At 48.2% G+C, this 24873-nt stretch overlaps 1 protein-coding gene across 15 annotated transcripts in view; it reads left to right on the forward strand.

The window, feature by feature from the left end:
• The window catches only part of LOC110220871 (protocadherin gamma-C4), a 215327-nt gene that overhangs the window by 184627 nt on the left and 5827 nt on the right, over positions 1-24873 (forward strand). For 12 of the 15 annotated variants that reach the window (XM_078150494.1, XM_021005100.2, XM_021005106.2 and 9 more), the window contains exons 2-3: positions 18043-18101; positions 24734-24822. In XM_078150494.1, the coding sequence (XP_078006620.1) occupies positions 18043-18101; positions 24734-24822 (148 nt within the window). Of the gene's footprint in view, positions 1-1113; positions 3736-7166; positions 9768-11349; positions 14011-18042; positions 18102-24733; positions 24823-24873 lie in introns of those variants that run through there. The other 3 variants (XM_021005094.1, XM_021005093.2, XM_021005091.2) reach the window with 3 other exon arrangements.

Raw genomic sequence — 24873 nt, forward strand, 5'->3', positions numbered from 1 at the left:
CTGCACATGTTCTTAATTGACAAGAGTCCTTCTATGAATAGTACCTCAATCGTTTCAACAAATATTTATTGAACACCTACTATATCTTGAACCCTTGAGGATACAAAAGTAGATGTGGCACAGGCCAGTGGCCATTGAACCTATCACGACTAAAGCCTTTCTTTCTCTCCAAGAAAACCACAGAGCGTTGCTATCAATTTCCAAATGCACCGACATTTTTCAATACAATATCATACCAGATTAACTTGACACCAAAATTCAGATTTCCTACTTGGGAAAACTAATCATTAATGGGGAGAGTGTTTGTGATTGTGTGCTTTATGGAAAGGCAGATCAGAAAAATTTTCTTCTTGGTCTTTGGCTCCTAGAAAGTAAGACATATCAAAGGCACACACACTTGTGAGAGGAAAATTCAAGGTGTAGTTTCTGGCTTTCATTGGAAGGAGGCAAAACAAGCAGAATTTGTCGCCCCTCTCATCTGATTTGCTGCGGAAAGGGACCGTTAAAGTCTCCACAGAGGGAAACGTTAGCTGAACATTCCCAATACACAAGTTTTCTTTATACAGGTAAGTTTTGCCTGGACTTGCTTCAACACGAGCCAGAACGGTCGAGCAACACAGGTATCAATGCTTAGACGTTGTAGTGGATACTGTTTTCGTGTCTAAAGGCATTATCAAAGCTACGAAAACTTAATACTAGTGCGAGAAATTCGCACTAGAAACTGGTTTCACACTGCGAAACTTTGGTTTCGCTAAGCAAAACTTTGCTCTTAGTGGAGAAAATAAAGAGAACGAACGGTCCCAACGTTTAATTAAAGGGAGGTTCAGTTTGGATTACTGTGCCTCCTCAGAGTTCGGGGGGAGTTGGCTTTTCAGGTTCAGATACTTTGCCTAGGTGGTGAGTAGTAAGCGTCTAATGCCTGGAAACATAAGCGAGAAGCGGAAGGAAACTCAGGCTCTTTGCGCGCCGAAAAGAGTCCAACAGCTAGAACCGGCGCGAGCACATTCCTCGTGCAGTTATTGGCTGGGACTCTGTGTGCCGCTGTCGGCCAATGAAGAGGCTGGAGATCTGGCCGCTACGGGTCCGTCCCCCGCCCCCCCCCCGCCCCCTCACTGTGCCCCGGGACAAGGCACAGACTGAGAAGCCGGCGAGCGAATCAAAGGCGTCCGGAAAGCGGAAAAAGCAATGTCCGACTTTGCGCCGAGCGCTCGAGCCCGAAACCTCCGAGCGCGGACCGACTGAAAGAAAGTTTCTCTGGAAGAACTAGTGGGGCAAACTGGGCTAAAGAAGTTGCCACTGACTGAGATGGTCCCAGCTGCCGGGAGAAGGCTCCGGTTCAGCACTGGGAGAGTGGTGGGAGTCCTGCTTCTGCTTGGCGCCTGGGACAGCGTTTCCGCGCTCATCAGCTATGAGATCCCGGAAGAAAGGGCGAAGGGTTTCCGAGTGGGCAACGTGGTCGTCGATCTGGGCTTGGATCTCAGCAGCCTGTTGGAGCGCAGGCTGGTTGTGGCGTCCGGAACTGGCCGGAGGTTCTTTGAAGTGAATCGGGACACGGGAGAGATGTTTGTGAACGAGAGACTGGACCGGGAGGAGCTGTGCGGGACACTCCCGTCCTGTACTGTAACTTTGGAGCTGCTAATGGAGAAACCCTTGGAGCTGCAAAGGGTGGAGGTAGTGATTCAGGATGTCAACGACAACGACCCCGCTTTTCCTACCAATGGAATGAAACTCGAAATCAGTGAGGCCATGGCTCCGGGGGCGCGCTTCCCTCTCGAGAGTGCACACGATCCAGATGTAGGAATTAACTCTTTACAAACCTACGAGCTAAGTGTAAATGAACACTTTGTGCTGAGCGTGCAGACTCGAGAGGACGGCAGCAAATATGCGGAGCTGGTGCTAGAAGAAGCCTTAGACCGTGAGCATGAGAGGACCCTTGAGCTGGTGCTGACAGCTTTGGACGGAGGAACACCAGCCCGTTCTGCTAGACTCCCCATCTTAATCACTGTGCTTGATGCCAACGACAACACCCCTCAATTCAATCATTCTCTTTATCGGGCGAGTGTGCGGGAGGATGCGCCCCCAGGCACTCCAGTGCTACAAGTTCATGCAACAGATATGGACGAAGGACCAAACGGAGAAGTCATTTACTCCTTCGGCAGCCACAATAGGGCCAGAGTGCGGGACCTTTTCTCTCTAGACCTCGTCACTGGAATGCTGACAGTACGAGGACGGCTTGACTTCGATGACACGAAGCTATATGAGATTTATATCCAGGCGAAAGATAAGGGCCCCAACCCCGAAGGAGCCCATTGCAAAGTGTTGGTTGAGGTCATAGATGTGAATGACAATGCCCCAGAGATCGTTGTCACCTCTGTGTACAGCCCAGTCCCTGAGGACGCCCTTCCAGGGACTGTGGTCGCCTTGCTCAGTGTGACTGATCTGGACTCCGGGGATAATGGCCTGGTGAGGTGCGAGATTCCATCTGGCCTCCCCTTCAGCCTCACTTCGTCCCTAAAAAACTACTTTACCTTGACAACCAGTACCTCCCTGGACCGCGAAGCTGTTCCAGAGTACAACATCAGTATCACAGCCCGAGATGCAGGGTCCCCGCCCCTCTCAACAGTCACTACACTTAGAGTCCAAGTGTCTGACATTAATGATAACCCTCCACAAGCCGCAAAGCCTTCGTATGATGTCTACGTGGAGGAGAACAACCTTGCAGGGATTGCAATCCTGAATCTGAGCGTTTGGGACCCTGACGCCCCCAATAACGCCCGTCTGTCCTTCTCACTCCTGGACCGAGGTCACCAAACTGGGCTGGTGGGCCGATACTTCGCCTTGCACCCCAACAGCGGTGTCCTGTCCGCCCTGGTGCCCCTGGACTACGAGGATCAGCGTGAGTTTGAGCTGACGGCACACGTCAGCGACGGGGGCAGCCCACCCCTGTCGACCAACATTAGCGTGAACGTGTTTGTCATTGACCTCAATGACAATGCCCCTCAGATCCTTTACCCGAGGCCTGGTAGGAGCTCTACCCAGACCCTGCCTCGAGGCAGTGGTGCTAGCCACTTGCTTACTCGTGTAGTAGGCTGGGACGCTGACGCAGGCCATAACGCATGGCTTTCCTATAGCCTTCTGGGAGCCTCAAACCAGAGCCTCTTCACCGTAGGGCCCAGAACTGGAGAAGTCAGTACCACTCGACCAGTCCAAGACATTGACCCAGCATGGCATAAGCTGGAGATCCTGGTAAAAGACAATGGGGAGCCCCCTCAGTCCACTACCGTGACCTTGACGGTGTCAGTGACAGAAGTGTTCCCAGATGCCAAGGTCGAGTTCCCATCCGGCTCGGCTCCCCAAGAGCAAAATAAAAATCTCACCTTCTATCTGCTCTTGTCCGTGATCCTGGTCTCCGTGGGGTTTGCAGTCACAGTGCTGGGAGTGATAATATTTCGAGTTTATAAATGGAGAAAATCAAGGGACCTGTACAGTTCCTCTGGGACTTCGCTGTACAGAACGCCTGGGCCCTCGCTGCACGTGGATGCGGTCCGAGGAGGCCTGATGTCCCCTCATCTCTACCACCAGGTATACCTCACTACAGACTCTCGTCGCAGCGATTTACTGCTAAAGAAGCACTGTGCTCCAAGCCCAGTAGGAAGTCTCCAGAACACTCTACGAAGCTGCGATCCCGCCTTTTATAGGCAAGTGTTAGGTGCTGAGAGCGCCCCTCCGGTCCAGGTAAGGAATAGTTTGTCTATCAACATTCCTAAATTATATACATTTAAACTACTGTATGATGCTCCTAACCTACACAATAAATCTGAAGAATTGAGGTTCTATTTCATCTTTTCTCCATGGAGAAAAGAAGGCATTCATTTGGGAGATGACTGGCCTGAGGCTGCGATCCTGGCACAATAGCTAAAACAACTAATCAATGTTCTTGTCCTCAAAACCATGCTCTGAAAACTGACCCCCCAGGTAAAAATCGATGGTAGTCTAGGCCTGGACCAGTGTAAACTGAGAGTGGGAAAATGTCTTCAATATTTCCTGTAACCAAGGAATCCCATTAGAAGAAAGACCATGATGTTGAGGAAAGCCCTGGATTTGAGTCAGTGCTCGAAGGAGCGCTCTCTCTCTCTCTCTCTCTCTCTCTCTCTCTCTCTCTCTCTCTCTCTCTCTCTCTCTCTCTCTCTCTCTCTCTCTCTCTCTCTCTCTCTCTCTCTCTCTCTCTCTCTCTCTCTCTCTCTCTCTCTCGCTCTCTCTCTCTCTCTCTCTCTCTCTCTCTCTCTCTCTCTCTGTCTCTCTCTCACACACACAGAGAGAGAGAGAGAGAGAGAGAGAGATACTGGACAAGGGGACAACAACACCATGGGCCATTTATAAAATGAAGGGTTGAATTAGATCCCTTTTAAGGTCCCTTCTAGCTCTAGTATTTTATTATGTAATAACTTACAGGGCCAAACTCATCTAGATGTTTAAAATCATAAAGTCTGTCACTTACTGTGCATAGTAATATGTTTATGATTTGCTTACAGTTTGCCCACCCAAACTGTGCAATCTATTCTCAGAATATTTTCTGGTGAAAAGAGAAAATCATAAGCACATTTTTTGTTTGCAGGGAACTTGTGGGAATAGCACACCAATTATAGGAAAAACAAGTAAATTCAGCTACATGGGATTTTAGCCAGCCAACGTTTCATTCGTAAATCAGGTTATAGTAGTGGTTTGCGTACGACGAGGATTATAGATTTTTTTTATCTGGGAGGGATCTTAGGAGTTTTTAAATTCAGCCCTGTCCTTTAACAGATAAGGAAACTGAGACCCAGAGAGATTATGACTTGTAATATCACATAGATAGCAGAGCCTAATCTCTGTCTTCTGACTCAAAACTGGGGCTCTTTATACTAGAATAGGCCACCTCCACCTTGCCAGATATAGTGAAACTACTTAATGGGCTACTGTAAACTTCCCTTTCTACTGTGAAGTGGAAATAATATTTGCACTTTCTTACCTGGTGGCTGTGGTGGAAGTGAGTTGCAAAACCATAAAATTATATATAGCAATGTACAGTATTATTATTATTATTATCATTATAACTCCTTCATTCACTTTGTATCATTTATATCAAAAATTTGTGGTGGGGGTGGGAGATAGTTTCAGAGAGTGAAAGGATGAAGCTGAAGGAAAACCCCATTTTTGTTCCCAACATGAGATTGGCTTTGGCATTGGCATATATTCATTAGTCCAAAGTAGTCAGGAAGAAGCTTGTTGGGATATCAGAGAAGGGATTCATACTTCAAGCAAGAGTTGGGCTGGAAGACTTCTAAAATTCCTCCTATCTCTGAGTTTCTGTGGCTCCATCAAAGAGTACGTCTGTGTTCAAATCCATACTTTCAAGATACCATTGTATGAACCTAAGATGTAGAACATATATTTGTTCTGTGGAATCTTATGACTCCATTTTCAAATCTCAAGGCATTAAGTAGACTAGCTCTGGAAATCTAGTGTAGACAGGATCAAGACTTGTTTCAGACTTTTCCCAAGATCTTGGTCTTGGACCCCAAACAGACCCCATTAAGTGAGCTAGAAAGCTTCTTGATAAGTTAGAGAAGGAGTGTTAACCGCTCCCAGAGAAATTAGTTGTTATTAATGGGTAATTTTTGCCTAAATCTGAAATGCTGGATACAGGGAGGTGTAGTCTATGACTGTTGGAATTAAGCTTCTGCGCTGCTCCAATCCTGGAAAAGCAAACAGCGAGTACATTGGTATGGAATTCTTGTTTTCTAAATCTGAGGCTCCAGAGGCTTTTAAGAGGACCCATTTCTTGATGAATTTCTATTTTGGGGGCCGTAGATCATTGGACTGGCAATATTTCATGGGGAAATCCTCTGAGATTCCAAAGTGGTACTCTTGATTTGATCTCCCCACCTCGGCCCCAAGAGGAGTCAAAGTTGTTTGCTTCAAAATGTGGTGGAAGAAACATTTGCTTTCGTTTACTCACCTCAGACGGGAAAAGTTTCCTTAGTATCTCAGGCTTTTGGGAGGGATATAGCAAGGATAGTGATCTGTGGCTCTTGATACTGGCCTTGGCCGCTGTGGTCATCAGGGTGAGAACTCGGGTGGCCTCAGAAACCTCACATAAAAGGACTACCTTGGAACCCCTTTCTGGGTGCTGGAGATGGGCTGGTGTTCGCATTGCAGGGTATAGGTGCAGATGGTGTGAAGTCTGTGCGCCTGCGCGAGAGTGAATGCTTCTCAAGGGAGGGACCGAGTGCTGGGAGGTGTGCGCCAAAAAGGTCGCCTCAGGCTTAGTAAGAGATCCTAGGCTGTTTGCAAGCTTCTAGTGTAATTAGGAACAAATCTGGTGCGTTGTCCATTCGAGAGGGAGGGTTTCTAGGGACAACGATGTTTACAACTGAAAGGAATCTTTAGGTGAGCCTGGCAAATCTGTGTGCAAACAGTGAAATCTGGAGGCTTTGCATTCTGCAAGCTAATGAGAGAAAGCTCTGCCAAATGATGGGTTCCTTTTCTGATTTAAACATCTCGCTTTACACCCTCTTGGTTCTCTCCCTTCACCCTCCCCCTTCCCCCCCGCCCCAGACTGTGCATCTTGTCCTTGAAAGCTTTGGTACTATCTCTAACGCCTTTAGAAGGAGATCCGGTTTCCGCTGCTGCCTCCTGTTACGACAAACGTGTTCTGCATTAACTTAATTGGCTAAGTTAACGTGTGTGCCTCTGCTGCACAGAGATAGGCACGTTTTTCGAAAGAAAAAAAATACTAAAGCGCTCGGGTTGCAGGTGTTATAGGGGCATCTGATTAACTGTGGTTCTAATGCAGTCAGATTGAGAAAAACTACCCTTAAAAAACCTTGCGGTTGAATGCCATCGAATTAGGCTGAGTGGTCACCGGGGACTCAGTGACTCGGGTGGAGTCCAGGGAAAGGCTTTGAGTGTCACAGAAATGCATATATATTGCCAGAGTGTCCAGAGAGGGACTAACCCATGAAAAGAAACGCTGTTGAGCTGAAGGGAGGAGGAAAAACGGAGTTTTTACAATGCTGCGACGCATTAACCCTACCGCGCTCTTGGCTTCCTTTGCTCTGCCTATTGGCTGAGCCGGGGCGGCGCTGTCTGCCAATCGGGTGCTGAAAGGCGGACAAATCGACCCCGCCACCCGAGAAAGCGGCGGGTAACCCTTGAAGTGCCGGCCGAACCGCGCCGGAGCTGGCGCGGGGAAAGCTAAGCAGGTGTCTTTGATTGCGGTGGCCTTTTGTCTCGGGGTCGGCTTTTCTCGATCCTTAAGTCCACCCTGGCGCAAAGCATTTCTGGCGGAGATGCGCCACGGGGTTAAGATCTGGGCTGGAATCCGGCCGGGGGCTTGCCTTTTGTTCTTTTGCCAGCTAGGTTACGTTGCCGGGCAGATCCGCTACCCAGTCCCGGAGGAATCGAAGGAAGGGACCTTTGTGGGGAACATCGCCCAGGATTTCTTGCTGGATGCAGAAAGCCTGTCGGCTCGCAGGCTGCAGGTCGCTGGCGAGGCAAACCAGAGGTACTTCCGCGTGGATCTGGACAGCGGAGCCCTGCTTGTCAAAGATCCCATCGATCGAGAGGCGCTGTGCGGGCTCAGTGCCAGTTGCGTTGTGCCGCTGGAGTTTGTGACTGAGGGACCCTTGGAGATGTACCGGGCAGAGGTGGAGATAGTGGATGTGAATGACCATTCTCCTCGATTCCCTAGACAGCAGCTAGACTTGGAGATTGGGGAGGCGGCACCCCCAGGGCAGCGCTTCCCCCTTGAGAAGGCTCAGGACGCCGACGTGGGGAGTAACTCCATCAGCAGCTACAGGCTGAGCCCTAATGACTACTTCGCCCTAGACGTGAAAAAACGCAGCGACGGCAGTCTTGTCCCAGAGCTGCTTCTGGAAAAACCCTTGGACCGGGAGAAGCAAGCAGACTACCGTCTGGTACTGACTGCCGTCGATGGGGGCAGTCCTCCAAGGTCAGGCACCGCAGAACTCAAGGTATCTGTACTGGACGTAAATGACAACGCCCCAGCTTTTGAGCAGTCTTCTTACAGAATTAGTGTGCTTGAGAGTGCACCAGCGGGCACTCTACTCATCCAGCTGAATGCCACTGACCCCGACCAGGGTTCCAGCGGCAACATCACCTTTTCCTTCAGCAACCACACTCCAGAACGTGTGCGCTCCCTCTTTGGCCTGCACTCTACCACGGGGCAGCTCACGCTTCGGGGTCCCCTGGATTTTGAGGCTGACAACTACTATGAATTTGACGTGAGGGCTAGGGATGGGGGGACGCCGGCCATGGAGCAGCACTGCAGTCTCCGAGTGGATGTATTGGATGTGAATGACAATGCCCCGCAGATTACGCTAACCTCGGAGCTGGGTACCCTTCGGGAGAGCGCTGAACCCGGCACTGTGGTGGCACTCATTAGCGTACAAGACCCGGATTCTGGGCCTAATGGCGATGTGAGCCTCCGTATCCCCGAGCACCTGCCCTTTGCTCTCAAGTCGGCCTTCAAGAACCAGTTCTCCCTCGTGACAGCTGCTGCCCTGGACCGAGAGGTGGAATCCAAATATGAGATTCCAGTTACCGCCTCTGATGCAGGCTCTCCGCCCCTGAGCACCCGCAGGACGATTTTCCTCAATGTTTCCGACGTGAACGATAACCCACCTTCCTTCATCCAGAGGTCCCACGAGGTCTTCGTTCAGGAGAACAACCGTCCTGGGGATCTTCTCTGCTCTCTGGCAGCCTCGGATCCAGACTCAGGTTTGAACGCGCTTATCTCTTATTCCCTTCTTGAGCCCAGAGGTCGGGATGTCTTGGCTTCCTCCTTCATCTCCCTCAATCCCCAGACTGGAGCAGTCCATGCCACCAGGTCCTTCGACTATGAGCAAACTCAGACACTGCAGTTCGAGGTACAGGCCCGGGATCGGGGTGACCCACCCCTCAGCAGCACGGTGACAGTTCGCCTCTTCGTGCTAGATCTCAATGACAATGCCCCTGCGGTACTCCGTCCCAGGGCTAGGCCAGGCTCTCTGTGCCCTCAGGCACTGCCCCCTTCGGTGGGCGCCGGCCATCTTGTAACCAAGGTGACGGCGGTGGACTTGGATTCAGGATATAATGCCTGGGTCTCCTATCAACTTCTCGAAGCCCCGGATCCTAGCCTGTTTGCTGTGTCTCGCTATGCAGGCGAGATTCGGACAGCAGTTCCCATTCCAGCTGACCTTCCGCCCCAGAAGCTAGTTATCGTGGTGAAGGACAATGGAAGTCCCCCACTCTCCACCTCGGTGACACTGCTGGTGTCTCTAGAGGAAGATTCACACCCAGCTCTTCCCGACCTCCGGGAGCACTCAGCGAAGCCCCAAGGGGAGTCTCGCCTGACCCTCTATCTTGCCGTATCCCTGGTGGCCATCTGCTTTGTCTCCTTCGGTTCTTTTGTGGCATTGCTCTCTAAGTGCCTGCGAGGTACCGCCTGCGGCCTGAGGTGCCTTGGCGGGACCTGCTCCTGTCTCAGTCGGTCGCGAAGGAGGGAAGGGCTCCCGCCCTCCAATGGCATCCTCCGCATTCAGTTGGGTTCGGAAGATCCCATCAAATTTGTGGACGTGGGCGGTCACTCTCATGGTTGCACACCTTTGGCTTCAGCACCCTCTAGGAGCGATAGCTTCATGATGGTGAAATCACCGAGTGCACCTCTGGCAGGGGAGCCTGTCCGCCCAAGCTGTCCGCCTTCCGATCTGCTCTACGGCCTGGAGGTGAGACCCGCAGCCATGCTGCCCTTGGATCGGGCAGCGCCTTTGGGCTGGCCTGGCTCCACGCATGGGGCTCCGAGGCAGTCCAGCGAGGATCTGACCCCCATCGCCAGGGCCAATGATGATGAGTCACCATTTTCAGAGCACCAGCAATGGGGTAGGCCCTGAGCTTTAGATGCTTTTTACAACATATCCAGTGAGTTTTGTGGAGTTAGCGCTGGGGAGTGAGCTGAACCAGTGTCGGAGAGCAGGAGATGAAGGTAATTGGTGAGCAAGAAAGATATAGTGGGCTGTGTCTGCACCAGGTCTGGCAAGCGGGAGCAAACCGTGATCCATAAGCCGTAGTTTGGAACGAAGCAGGTGAGGCCAATACTGCAGCAGGTGAGGCCAATACTACAAGTCTTCCCAATCCTTTCCCTTTCTTAATGGAGGTGAGCCTTTCTGTGGTTTCTTTGCTCCAAACAGGGAGGCATAGACAAGTTGGTGGGAGTGGGGAGCGGGAGGGTGATTCACATCTTTTGTTGGGGGTACCTAGGACTTCCAAAACTCCTGCCTGTATCTAGAAAAACTAAGGTCTCCTAGAGGGAAGAGGGGTCGGGTAAAGGAGTGTAGAGGGGTGGGCATGGGGGTGGCTATGTTGGAAAGTACTCGGAAAAATATGGGAGTGACTGGCCGAGGTTCCCCTCTTCCGAAGCCTCAGTAAGTGCGGCCACCTGGCCTGGTTAGGAGCCGCCGCATTTATTATCCAAGGGTTGCAGGGAGCCCAAATACTGAAGCCCAACGGCTGTAATAGATGAGCTGGAATTAAGGGTTTACTTGTCGGGGGGTGGGGGGTGGAGACGAAACTGTAGCATCCCTTGGAGTATCCCCGGAAATAGGCCTGGAGGTGCTTGGCCGGAGTCTGGAGCCAGGGGACAGCAAGGCCCAGCTGGATCTTTAGGCTGTTTCCTGGGAGGTGAGGAGCAACTCTGGGGAAGATATCTCCCTACTTCGAGAGCTCCAAGCTCAGCATGTGCAATCCACAGCCCATCGCGGTCTTGGTGAGCTGTGACAGGCTGAGGAGGCCCAGCTGGCCTATGTTGGGACTTTGTTAAAAGCTTACGTCTGAGTGAGGTCGTTTGTTGTTGGGAATATGCCTGTGTTCCGAGTCTGAACAAACCTCTTTTCATGCAGCCCCAGCAGCGGGCTCAGCTGGGAGACCTGGGTTTCGCCTTCCGTACAAAGGCAAGTTTTGTATCTGGTTCAGGCGAAGCTGTCGAAGCTTCTGAAATCCCTCACGAAGTCTCTGAAGCGGAACAATGAGGAGTTTTGTAACCACTTCTGCTTCCAAACCCGCGGCTTCACAGCAAGCACCATCTGAGCTGTCAAACTTCTCTGCCAAGGGGGCTGAATCAACCTGGCGCACTCAGCTCAGGGGCGAGTGGGAGGCTTCTGAGACTTGGGCTGTTCCTAAGGTTTCAAGGACTCGGGAGTCTTCGTCATTGGCCCAAAGAGGCGGAGTTCTCAACCAATCAGACGTGGAGCTAGGTTGGGGGATCTGCTAGTTATCGTCTAGCTCTCTTCCCTCGCCCCCTCCAGCTCTGATTCAGTTCCCCTCCCCTTCTCACGCCTCTCCCCCTACTCCCCACCCCCGCCACTCAGTGACTAAGGAGAGCTGCCGCAGGCAGGCAAGCCCTGGAGCAGTTTTAAAAGCCTCTGAAAGAAACTGCAAGGATTAGAGCAGCTCTGATCCAAGGCCCTAGGTCCCCTGGGAGACCGGACAGAACTAGAGTGGCCGTCGCTGAGGGAGTGCTTGAGCATGGGGCCCCAGGTGCCCCCGCAGCTGGCTTGGAAATGGCAAGTACTGTACATGTTGTCCTTGTCTGGCTGGGGCTGGGTGTCTGGGCAGCTCCGATACTCGGTGGTGGAGGAGTCCGAGCTGGGGACACTGGTGGGAAATGTGGCTCTGGACCTGGGTTTGAAGATGACAGAACTGGAGAGCCGCCGGTTGCGATTGGGATCCGAGGAAAGCCGCCGCCATTTTGCCCTGAATCTGGCCAGCGGCGCCCTGGTGGTCAACCAGAAGATCGACCGTGAGAGCCTGTGCGGAGCCAGCGCAGGCTGCCTGCTGCCGGTGCAGGTGGTTACTGAGCACCCCCTGGAGCTGTTCCGTGTGGAAGTGGAAATCTTAGACCTCAATGATAACTCCCCCAGCTTCAGTACCCCAGAGCGAGAGGTGAGAATCTCCGAATCAGCTGCTCCAGGGGCGAGATTTCCTCTGGATAGTGCCCAAGATCCCGATGTGGGCACCAACACTGTAAGCTCTTATATGCTCAGTCCTAGTCTCCATTTCTCCCTGGACGTGAAGACCCTGAAAGACGGGAGGTTGTTCCCCGAACTGGTGCTGGAGCGACCCCTGGACAGAGAGGAGCAAGCGAACCACCAGCTGGTGCTCACTGCAGTGGATGGGGGCACTCCAGCACTTTCAGGCACTGCTCGAGTTTCCATCACTGTTTTGGACATCAATGACAATGTACCGGTCTTCGAGCCCTCACTGCTAAGGGTGACCCTCCCCGAAAACACGCCCCCGGGTAAGCTACTAGTTCGCCTCAACGCCACCGATGCTGACTCGGGTCCCAACGGCCAGCTGGAGTATTCTTTTGGGGACCACACATCAGAAGTGGCTCGGGGACTCTTCAGCCTGGATTCCCGCAGTGGTGAGATCCGAGTACTGGGCCCCATCGACTTCGAGGAATCGAGTTTCTATGAACTCCACGTGCGGGCCCGGGACCAAGGCCAGCCCTCCATGGAGGGCCACAGCGTGGTGCAGATAGAGGTAGAAGATGCCAATGACAATGCCCCTGAGGTACTGCTCACTTCCTTGGTAAACCCAGTGCCCGAGGATACACCTGTGGGTACTGTGGTGGGGCTGTTCAACGTGAGGGACCGAGATTCAGGCGTGAATCGACGGTTGACCCTGGAAATCTCTCCTAATCTGCCTTTCCAGATTAAGCCCTTTGAGAATCATTATTCACTGCTGACCAGCGACAGGCTGGACCGGGAGACCACTGCTCATTACACCATCGAGCTGCTGGCCCGGGACACAGGCTCGCCTCCGCTGCAAACTAGCCTAACCATCCTACTCAACATCTCCGACGTGAATGACAACGCGCCTCACTTTACACAGCAGCTCTACAGCGCCTACATTTCAGAGAACCGGCCTCCAGGCTCCCTGCTGTGCACAGTAGCAGCCTCAGACCCCGACGCCGGCGACAACGCCCGCCTCAGCTACTCCATAATAGGGACTCAGATCCAGGGCGCCCCAGCGTCCTCCTTCATCTACATCAATCCCGAAGATGGACGGGTATTTGCCCAGCGCACTTTCGACTATGAGCTACTACAGGTTCTCCACATCACTGTGGGGGTGAGGGACGGGGGCTACCCGGCCCTGCGCGCCAATGCCACTCTGCACGTGTTTGTCCTAGATCAAAATGACAACTCGCCAACAGTGTTGCATCCTCGTCCAGGCCGAGAGGCCTCCTCCCCTCAGAGGCTTCGGCGCTCGGCTCCCCCAGGTTCCCTGGTCACCAAGGTTACGGCAGTGGACGCCGACTCAGGCCACAACGCCTGGCTCTTCTACTCGCTGTTGCCTCAGTCGACAACCCCAGGCCTCTTCCAGGTGTCAGCTCACAGCGGGGAGGTCCGCACAGCTCGGGCCCTGCAGGAGGGAGACTCTGATACGCAGTTGGTGGTGGTCTTGGTGAGGGACAACGGCGAGCCTGCGCTTTCCTCCACTGCCACGGTGCTTCTGGTCCTGCAGGACGAGGACGCTGAGGAGCTGCCCCAATCCAGGGACTTCCTCACGCACCCACAGGAGCGCTCCAATCTCACCCTCTACCTTATTGTAGCATTAGCAGCTGTCAGCCTCCTTTCCCTAGTCTCTTTCACCTTTTTGTTAGCTAAGTGCCTGAGGAGAGGGGAGGATGGAGAAAGTTGCTGCAGACGCCAGGACTCTCCCTCGAGAGATTTTTATAAGCAATCTAGTCCCAATGTGCAGCTGAGCTCGGACGGCACTCTAAAGTACATGGAGGTAACTTTGCGGCCGGCTCACTCACAGAGCCATTGCTACAGGACTTGCTTCTCTCCGGCCTCAGATGGAAGCGACTTCACCTTCCTAAGGCCGCTCAGTGCCCAACAGCCTTCTGCTTTGGCCTTGGAGCCTGACGCCTGCCTGTCTCGCTCCAATACACTGAAGGAGCCGAGCCAGGTGAGCTGCTCCGCCCTCCATGCCTTCGACCCAATGAAAGCCTGTAGAACTACTTTAACTTGGGGAATCAATGAAGGGGAGACCGCACCTGATACTTCTCCTCCCCCCCCCACTTTAATCTTGCCCTCTTACAGAGGGCACATTTACTCCCAACGATCAGGTAGCCATTTTTGGAGAAACTGAGTTAGCTCACCTCTAATGGGAATGAGGGAGGGATTGGAGAGTGGGGAATAAGGGTAAGAGAGAGGCTGGGAGAACGGCTCATTTCCACCCCACCCCACCGCCAACACCCACGCTTTGGGAAAAGGCTGGGTCAGGGCTTTGAACCTCTTTGGGGACCAAACAGAGACAAGATCTCTTGGCCCCACTGTCACTGAGAAAACTCCAGAAGCTTTGGGGGATTCTTCAAGGTCCACACTTCCAACAAACTCAAAGGGCACACCTTTTAGTATTCCAGGCTTGTAAATTACCGGCAATTTCTGATACTTCATGGGAACAGGAAATTGCCCAGAAGGGTTGCTTTTCCCATCTCCTTTTCCTTGTCTTTCACATTCACATACTCCTATTGGTCCATGCATTTCACGCAGTCATATATATATATGTATGTATGTATGTATCTATGCGTGTAAGTGTATACACACACTCCAACTGTACCACGAATACTATACACACCAGACACACTAACATGTATATACAGATACACTAACACAGAAACACAAACACACGAACATACACACACAGGCACACAACACAGAACTTCCTCACACACCCAAGGTTATCTCTCTCACAGGACATATTCTGTGGGTTTCTGTGTGCGTGTGTGTTTCTCTATCTCAGTCTCTTTTCTCTTTCTCTCTTCTCTCCCTCTCCCTTTTACTTTCTCCCTTCCTCTACTGTTCCTTTTCCCTCTCCTCTCCCTCTTCCTCTTTCCCTCCATCTGTCTCTCTCCCTTTTCTCTCTTCCCACCTCACATATACACAACATCCAGTTTCAGTGCTACTTCTTGCCACCTGTATTGATATGCAGAAATTCTAAAATAGGGCTCTTAACTTGGAGTCCATGGACCCTCAAAGGGGTCTGTGGATAGATTTCAGGGTGCCTATGATCTTGGATGGGGGGGAATGCATCTTTATTTCAACACAATTGGATTATTTGTAATTCTATGTATTTTATTTATTATATTATACATTTATTATATTATTATTATATTCATTTATTTAAAAACATTATTATGAGGAGGTTCTATAGGTTTATCCAGACTTCTAAAGTGGTCTAAGACACACAAAAAAGGGTTAAGAATTCCTGCTCTAAAGCCCTTTTAGTATATCTGAAAGACATGGGCCTGAAGGAACTCCCAAAGATACAGCTGTTTGTTTCCCAAGTAACTTGGGACTCAGATGTGACAGTTTGAAAGAGGCATCACCCTGTAAAGAGAAGGCCCTGGTATGAGAAACACTGGTGATACTATTCAATATTCAGGATATCAGGTGAGTTGAGCTGAGGAGTCTCAGAAGTTCTGAGGTGGTAAGGGTACTCCCATTTCTCAAAACACTTTAAGATTAAGGAGCGATAGACATTTGCTGTCTTTGTCAGGATCACACACATTCACCAAAGCTGGCTGTGACTAGGTGGACAGCTGGGTTAAGCAGGAACTTGTGGGACTTCACACTCAGGTATAACTGGGGGGGAGGGCTGGGGCAGGGGCTGGTTCTAGGGCTCCTCAGGCAGCTCTCCTTTCTGAAGGGAAAAGCCTTAGATGGGGCCCCTATCCTTGGAAATGCCTATCTGGCTTTTTGGTGTTTGTCTGGTGTTTGATAGATACCTCTGATAATAGCTTTCCATTTGTGATAAAGTAGATATGATCCATAGAACCATGAGATTTCAGAAGTGGGAGGGATATTAGAGATCCTAGAGTCTAATCCTCTTTTACAGAAGAAATTGAGAGCCAGAGAGAGGAAATGAGTTGTCCAAGGTCTCACACAGCTAGTAGCAGAGGCAAGAGGGAGCCCTAGTCTCCTCATTTTCTGTAGTTTTGAACTAGACTCTCCATCATATTTAAGCTGAAGGATTTGCCAACCCCCTACCATCACCACCACAACCCTCAGAAAGGCAATAGAGCTTTTACTATAGAGTAGGGGAATTCCCCCTGGGCCTAGGTTTGGGAGTCCAAGTTCTTAGTTCAACTACAAGCTCTTCTCAGTTATTTGCCCTGCATTCAAGGGTGAATCACTTCCCAGTTCTGACATTCCTTTTTTTCTGGAGAAATATGTTCGAGAGAGCATGCATATTACATACTACACATACCAGCTACATCCTCTTGGGCAAGACACTTAACTCCTTGGAGTTTCTGTTTTCTCATCTGTACATTGCTTCTCTATTTGGACGGATTGTATCAATTCAGGTGTTTCCTCCAGCAGTACAGATGGAAACCTGCTTATCCTTTCTCATTCAGTGCAACTCTCTTCTATGTCTCTCTTCGGTGTCTCTCTTCTTCTATAAATACCTTTCAGCTTCTCCATTCAGTATACTGGGATTTACAATATACTTCCTCTAGAGCAGGGATAATTTAAAACTGGAATCTATGGTCTCCTTCCACAAAGGGTTCCGTGGGATAGATTTCAGGGGGTCATGATGTTGGATGGAAAAATCACACTTTTATTTTTATTAACCTATCAATAAAATTTAGCATTTTTTTAAATGATGATTTTTTTTAAAAACAGCATTCTGGGAGGGGAGTCCATGGCCCTCCCCAGACTGCCAATGGGGTCCAGGACATACACACAAAAAAGGTTAGGAACTCCTGCTCCAGATCTCTTGGCATTTGGGGGCACCAGCATAAAACATTTGCAAATCCTTATCTTTCTTCACAACTAGCCCACTTCCTTTCCTGAATGTATCTGCAAAATTGAGATAATAATACCTGTACTATCTACATAGAGTTGTCATAATCAGATGAGAAAATGTAAATGAAGTGCTTTATAAATTTTGAAGTGCTATTATAAGTTGAAACTGTTATTATGGTAATGATATATTCTTTGCAAGTTTTCTGCATAAAGAGGTAAGGGGGTGGGACAGGACCACAGAGATCAAGGAGATGGATAATAGCTCAATCTCCCATTCTGTCTTCCATGAATCCCCTGAGTCCTATAGCTGCAAATAGCAGCCATCATAAATGTGGGCTTGAGGGGAAAGAGGAAGAGGGAGGGGGGGCGGGCTTGAGCCCTGTGAAAGTTGATTTCCTGGAGGTCATAGTTCCAGTGGCCCCTGCCACTCAGGACAGAGCATCCTTGTTCTCTCTGTATCCATTGTAGCAAAGTAGCCATTGTCCAGCAGGATGGAGTATGTGGGTAGGAGGTCCCCTTGGCCCCGGGGGTGTCTTTACAAAGCTAAATCTCTGGCTTGTCTCCTAAATTAACAATGTGTTTGGCAACGAGAGATATGCATCTGAACAGGGAAGAACAGAACCTGGTATCTGAAAGTGTTTAAAGGAGATGTTGAAGTATTGAGGCTGAGCTATCCAGGCTCATGGCTACTCAGTTAGGGTCCTCTTTACTCTGCGTACAATGCCCTCCATTTCCTTCCATAGAAAAAAGCAGGATCCTCTGGCTTGCTGCTTCTCTGAACCAAATAACATTTTCAAACCTTCTCTGGTGGCTCTGTTTTTGTTGTCTGTCTGGTGCAGAAACAGGGCTTGGAAGGAGAGAAGGAGGGGGATGGGTTTATCCTTTAAGAAAGATTTCTTTCCTTGCTCAATATATCTTGTCCCTTTCACCTTTAGTCTTAGCATCCCAGTATTTATTTCATTTTGGGAAAATTAATTTCCCTAATCCCCAGTCTCTCCCCCCCCCTGCCCCAGTTCTCCCATTCCCTCTAATTTCCCCTTCTCTCCTTCCTTCCTCAGGAGCTCATTTGCTCCCATCCTCCCGGTGCTTGCCTCCTCTAGCCCCTCTCTTTCACTGCCTAGTGCCTGAGGCTGGCCAGTGAATCTCTTCAGCCTCACTCAAACATATCTCTTTTTTGTTTCTTCTGCAGCAAGCCCCGCCCAACACGGACTGGCGTTTCTCTCAGGCCCAGAGACCTGGCACCAGTGGGTAGGTGATTCTACTATTTTTCCTTTCCTCTGAAAAATCTTCCCTTGAAATGTGGGAAGGGTGAAGCCTAAGGTTTGGGGCAAAATACAAATACTTCTTCCTCTCCCTTCTCTCCTTGCCCCCAGCTACACACATATACACACTGTTGATTTCAGGAGAATCCTGGGATCCCAACATCTGTGTGGGACAAATAGCTCCTGAACCCAGAGGGAAGGGAGACCTGCCTGGACCCTTCTAAACTACCTTTTTAAAAAAAAAAACATTAATTCCTCCTTCCTATTTCTCAGAATACACCCTGGGGAGCCTATGAGTTTCATCAGTAGTAAACTCCCAGGATGGTATTTAAATGATATTTGAGTGGAACTCCCTCCCTTCCTCCTCCCCTCTCCCCCCCCCCACTTCCCAGATAATGGAAACAGTCTGTCAGCCTGAGAGCTGACCCAGAGGGGCTTCTTCTATCTTGGTCTCTTCTCTATTCATCACCCTTTTACTTAACCCAGTGTTGTCATCAGTTATGGGGTGGGGATCCCTCCTTGACTCTAACCTCTGTGGAGGGATCCAGAGCATATCCACTCTCTGAGTAAAAAGATGGAGGGTCATTCCATTCCCCTCCCCTGATTCCAAGATTTTGGCTTGGAATCAACTCCCATTCTGACCCTCCATTTTAAGCAGAGCTCAGAAAAACAGTAGACAGCAGCAATAGGCAGCTGGTTTCTCCTAGAAACACAGAACAGTGGGGGAGGGGTGGGAGGATGGGCAGCAGTGGAGGAGGAGACACTGCAGAGATGGGAAGGAAAAGCTCTGCAAAAGGTAATGGGAAATGCCCCTTTAAGGGGAGAAGTGCAGCATCAATGCTGAGAAGAGAAAAAGGAAAACCTTCCTCTGTGTGTGTGTGTGTGTGTGTGTGTGTGTGTGTATGTGTGTGTGTCCCCAATTATCATCTGTCTTTCCAATTTATCTGTTTATTTCTGTTTCTCTGCCTTGGTCTATTTCTCTGTGTTTCCCTCTTTGTCTGTTTCTCAGTCTCTTTATCTATGTGCTGTACTTTTTCAATGAGTCTGTTTCCCACTATACCTCTCCTGTCTCTGTATGTCAGTCTCTACCTGTCTCACATGTATTGAAACAAACATGTACATTCTCATATGTACTATTCCTTCTCTTGTCTCTCAGATTTTTTCTCTGATCACTTCTCTTTAACCCTTATCCCACTGATAAAAATCGACACATTGAACGGTCTGGAATCAGCCTGCTTGGAGCAGTGTGTGGGTGTGGGTGTGTGGGTGGGTGTGTGGGTGTGTGGGTGTTCACTGTGGAGCTAGGGAATCCTCTCCCCACTAAATCTCAGCCTGATGGTTCTAGTTTTTCTCTGATCTTGGGGCCTGCTCCAGGGCCCACTGGTGAAAGCTTATGGGTGGCTCCCAGCTAAAGGGTAGGAAGTATTCTGAGATGGGACTGGGGGTGGAGAGGAAGAGGATGTAGTAAGAGAAAACCTTACAGAGGAAAAGAATTAGTGTACCAACTGAAACTCAGAGTAGGGAAGAAGTTTTGGATATAATGGAATCCCACTCAAGCTCCTGGGGCACAATGGAAAGTGTTGAATTTGGATTTGGTGGGCTAGGGTTCAAATCCCTTCCTACCTACATAACCTCAAGGCAAGTCAACTTTTCTCGGTTTCATCTACCCTTTTCCCAGTACCCTCACTCTTATAGGCCTGGAGCAAGTCTGAGGCTGATCTTTTTCTCTTTTGGCAATTCTGCCTCCTACCCCTGCAATAGTACAGAACTTCCCACAATAGTCACTGATGCTCCCTCAGATACTTTCAACTGGGATGTTGAAAGAGTTCCAAATACTCAGACACTTGACACTTACTAGCTATGTGACCCTGGGCAAGTCACTTAACCCCAATTGCCTCATCAAAAAGCAAAAAAAAAAAAAAGAGTTCCCAATAATAACAACAACAACAAAGATAATGTGTCTATGCATGGGCTAATTTCATTCCCATACTACCCATGCTTAACCTTAGATGAAAGTCCCAGATCCTAGGGAGCTGCACTATGGACAGGTAGGCTCACCCCTATGCTCCTATAGTCCCATTATTGGTCAAACCTTATTGAATCCCAATTCTATCAGGTGATGGATACAATGGGGAAGGGATCCTTTTCTAATCTCTAGATTGGGGGTTCTTAACTGAGATTGTGAACTTTTTTTTAATATTTTGATAGCTGTATTTAAATATAATTGGTTCCCTTTACAATCCTATGTAATTTACGTTATGCATTTAAAAATATATCTCTTAAGCAGAGGTCCAGAGACTTTACTAGACTTTCCAAAAGAAAAAAAAAAAGGTTAAGAACTCCCTTTCTAGATGATCAAGAGTTTTCTCAGCTACCTACACCCAGGAATTAAAAAAAAAAAAAGGAGGTTGGAGGGGAGGAAATTTCCCCCCATAAAAAGCCTCATCTTGGGTCCTTTCCCAACTTCCCTTGGTATTGCCTCTACTCTCCACTCTGTTTTAGCATAACTAATTCTGTGCAAACAATGAAACTTTCCTAGAGTAGAAGGCAATTTTGGCTACCATCTATATAGGGTTAGGGACTAGATATGTGATTTCATTTTTATAGGAAATTCCTTGTACCCATGCAGGTTGACACCTTTTCTGCAATTTATAGTCTTAGAGAATTGCCTCAGATGTGAAGTGACTTATCTAGGGTCACATAGCCAGGAAGTGTCAGAGTTGGAACATGAACCCAGGTCTTCTTGAATTGGAGACCATCTCTCTATCCATTACACTGTTATACTCAAGGTCTATCAGTGGCAGAGATGCTACCAGCTATATTCAGCTGAAAGCAACAGTACAGTTTTACACTGTTCAGCTAGCTGAGTTCAGGTTTAAAGCACCCATTGCTATCATTGTCACTGCAAGTGACAACTCGGGTTTAAGATGATCCAATATATCTGTCTGGGTTCTATCTATTATTGCTCCCTATTAGTCTTTAATATTCTTTCCTATTTGGTTCTTAAAAACCTACTGGCTGTTAGTTTTCACTTATACACTGTAGAGTCTTATTTTCCCACACTTTGCTCTTTGGCCTCTGGAGTAGATACTGTTCTTGCCTCTGTATTTCCACTATAAATAAATAAACATATGTGTGTATGCATATGCACATATATGCATATACATACATATTACACACACACATATATACGTAACACGACTGTGATCAAGTCCTCTCACTGGGCCTCAGTTTCCCCATCTATGAAATGAAAAAGATGAAAAGGAGTAGAATATATAATTCTACTGTCTTTCAGCTGATATGCTAAGATCCCCAATTTTACTCTACCCCATTCCCTAGATATGGGAGATCTTTGTCCCTCAATTCCAATCCCATTTTCCTGACCCATCTTCACTTCTAAGAGCCTGATATCTTTCTACCTCGTGGGAATCACCATACTGCTCTATCACTAATTCCATATTCTTTACTATAAGACTGATTAAGATTAATTTCCTTTATGGTTTAAATAACATTTAGTTTTTCTCTCTTGTTTTTGGTTAATTTAGCTTATGGTTTAATTTTTTTTTAAGGCAATTGGGGTCAAGTGACTTGCCCAGGGTTACACAGTTATGGTTCAATTTTTAAAGAAAATATAACAGCAACTGAGATATTTTACTTACTTATTTAAATTTATTGTTGTTTTCAGCTCTGCTAACCTCTTCTTACATTTCCCCTAACATATGTAGGATTATAGATTTAGAGATGAAGTGGACCTTAGAAGTCATTTAGTTCAATCCTCTCATTTTATAGAGAAGTTAAGTGAATTGCCCAACGTCACACAGTTAATAAATGATAGAGCAAGGTACTCAAACACAGAACCTGTGACTCAAAGGATCCTTCCCCTACACCACGTAGCTTTTGCATTTCAAAACAACTTTCATAGACTTCTCCTTCATTAAACAAGAAAATCCCTATATTTATATTTTAGCTTAAAACACCACATATACATTTTAACATAGAAAACTCTATTCTCTGACCTGCGGTATCTACTCTGAATGTAAAATTCCTTCTTGTGGAAAGGGTTTTTTTTTTATTAAATCATCTTAACCCTTAACTCCATTCTAGCCAAGCTCTCCCACTGTCCATGCTTCACTGTTCCTCAAACCCCCGAAGAAGCACATCTGCCCCTGAAGAAGCATATCTGCCCCCGAAGTTGTTCTCAGACCTCTAGGTTCAAGGGAAATAGTTACTTTCTCCCCTTTTCTCCAACATTTCACAGAACTGGGTTAAAAGACCATTAACAGTACTCTTCCCTCCCAAATCCCAAAGCTTCCTCCTCACCCGCATCCCCAGGTCTTCACTTCAAATTGCTGGCTGGCTACCTGGCTGCCTGGCTCCCTAACTCCCTGGCTGGCTGCCTCTAACCACTTCCTTTGAAACCTTGCAGCATGCTCAGCCTCTAGCATCCTGCCCAAATCCTTTGCTCTCCTTCCTTCACCTCACAGCTGTTACCCCCCATACCACTCTCATATCTCTCTTCTCACAACTGAATGGACTATTCTTTGGCGCCACTCCCCACTCCACTAGCTGCCCCTTTCATTCTCATTAGCCACAGTCACCTCTGCCTGAACTCCTCCTGCTTGGGGCTTAGCTCCCTGGACCCATCAATACTCTCCACTCAGATAAAGCAGGGACTATTAAGAGAAACCCAGGCTGGGATTGGGGACTGTATGAAGTGACTGTAGAAATTCAGTCATGTGGCCATAAAGGAGATGTGCCCACCTGCAGGGAAGGAAGGGAGAGGCTTCAGTTCTAAAGCCTTGAGTCCTAGGGAGGAGGTCAGAGAAATCTGAACTCTCTGCCTTTCCACCCCTTATCTTGTTATTTTCCCTTTTAATATCAGTTGGCAAAGCTTGTGTGTGTGTGTGTGTGTGTGTGTGTGTGTGTGTGTGTGTGTGTGTGTGTGTGTAGAGCAGTTACGGGGATGTGAGGATTCTGTTTCGGAGTCCCCTTTCGCTGGTCAGGCAGGCTATTAACAATCTTAGCCTTCAGCAAAATCATGAAATGTCAGGAATTATAAGGACTAGAAGAGACCTTAGAAACCACCTGAGACAGCAGTCTCATTTTTATAGTAAGGAAACTGAGGCCCAGAGATGGAGAAGGCTTGGTGGATGTGGTCAAATGAGGTAAGATTTGTAAAAAGCACTTAACACAGTGCTTGGCACACAGTAGGAAGTATATGAAATTGTGTTTCCTTTCTCTTCCCTTCCCTCAAAGTCATAAACTTTAGTGGCACATAGAGACAGGTCTCCTGTTACTGAATGACACAGGCCTCTTGCCTTGCAGTTCAATCTTCCTTCTTATGTACCATACATTTGAAAGTACTCAGCTAGGATAATGTTAGAATGAAATAGGAGAAATTTGGATTTGGCAACCCCAGTTTCCTATTTTTTGGTCTTTTTTCTGTAAAAAGTAATTTTGGGAAACCCCACGGAGACTGCCTGCATCTTCAGGGGCTTAGGCCCTCCTCTGTCTCCCATCTTTCATAATACAAATAGAATTTCAGAAAATGCTCTACTATTAGTCATTTGCCCTTAAAGCATGAATAAAAAGTAATGTTTATGTTTGAGTGGTATTTGTATTTTTAAAAAATAAATTTTGTTGATCTCTTTTGTATTTATATTGCCTAAATTTTCTCCTCTATCTCTCCCTCTCACCTTTTCTAAGAGCTATCCCAACCACAAAGAAAAACAGAAGAGAAAAAAATCAGTATAACCTATCAATACATCAGAAAAAAAGGTGGTGTGTGTACGTTAAGCCCTTGCGGTCATCACAGAATGGCAGATTTTGCCAGACAATAGGAAGTGAAAGAGGGAGGGAAAAGATGCCTTCTCTGGTCCCTGAAATTCCATTATAACGGACAAACTCATGTTTTCATTATCTTTTTTAAAAGTTTTTCTGCCTTTTGTTTCTTATACTAGACATCCCCCCTCACCCACCCAAACGAACTCTCCCTTTTCACAAAGAAATCTAGTTAAGTAAAACCAGCTGACATAGGGACCATTTTTGATGCAAAAACAATATTGAGTATCCATTGATACTGAGAGGAGGGATATGTACTTCATCATTTTCCATATGAAACCAGTGCTTAATATGAAGCACTACTGTCTTTAATCTGGGTTCAGCTGTCCTTTCACCTTCTTTTCACGTATACTTTGATTTGTCATTGTGTATATTTTTCTCCTCATTTAGCCCTCTTGGCTCTGTATCACTCCATATTTGCCATGCTTTTCCATGTCTTCCCATGTTTTTTTTTTGTTCCCCACATCCATTTTTTTTTAACAGAACAGTCATATTCCATCACATTCATATAGTCCAGTTGATCTCTCCCACTTTTCCTGTAGGCAAAGGTGTATGTCCCCTGGCCATAAAAAGGCAAGTCCCAAACCCAAACTATCTAGCTATCCTTCTATCTATCTATCTATCTATCTATCTATCTATCTATCTATCTATCTATCTATCTATCTGATGGGATCAGATCCCACTGGGTGGAATGCAAAGATCCCAGACTGGGACCAGCACAGGGAGAAAAGATCCCAGAGTAGAGTCAATGTTCACTATTTGTCTATCTCCTTATAGCTCCCAGAATGGTGATGAAGGAGGCACCTGGCCCAATAATCAATTTGATACAGAGATGCTTCAGGCAATGATCCTGGCTTCTGCCAATGGTGAGTTGTGTGCTGGGGGGGAAGGAGGGTGAGGAGAAGGGTAGAGGAAAC

Source organism: Phascolarctos cinereus, unplaced genomic scaffold, assembly GCF_003287225.1.
Source record: "Phascolarctos cinereus isolate Bilbo 61053 unplaced genomic scaffold, phaCin_HiC Scaffold_2;HRSCAF=192, whole genome shotgun sequence".
Taxonomy (NCBI): domain Eukaryota; kingdom Metazoa; phylum Chordata; class Mammalia; order Diprotodontia; family Phascolarctidae; genus Phascolarctos; species Phascolarctos cinereus.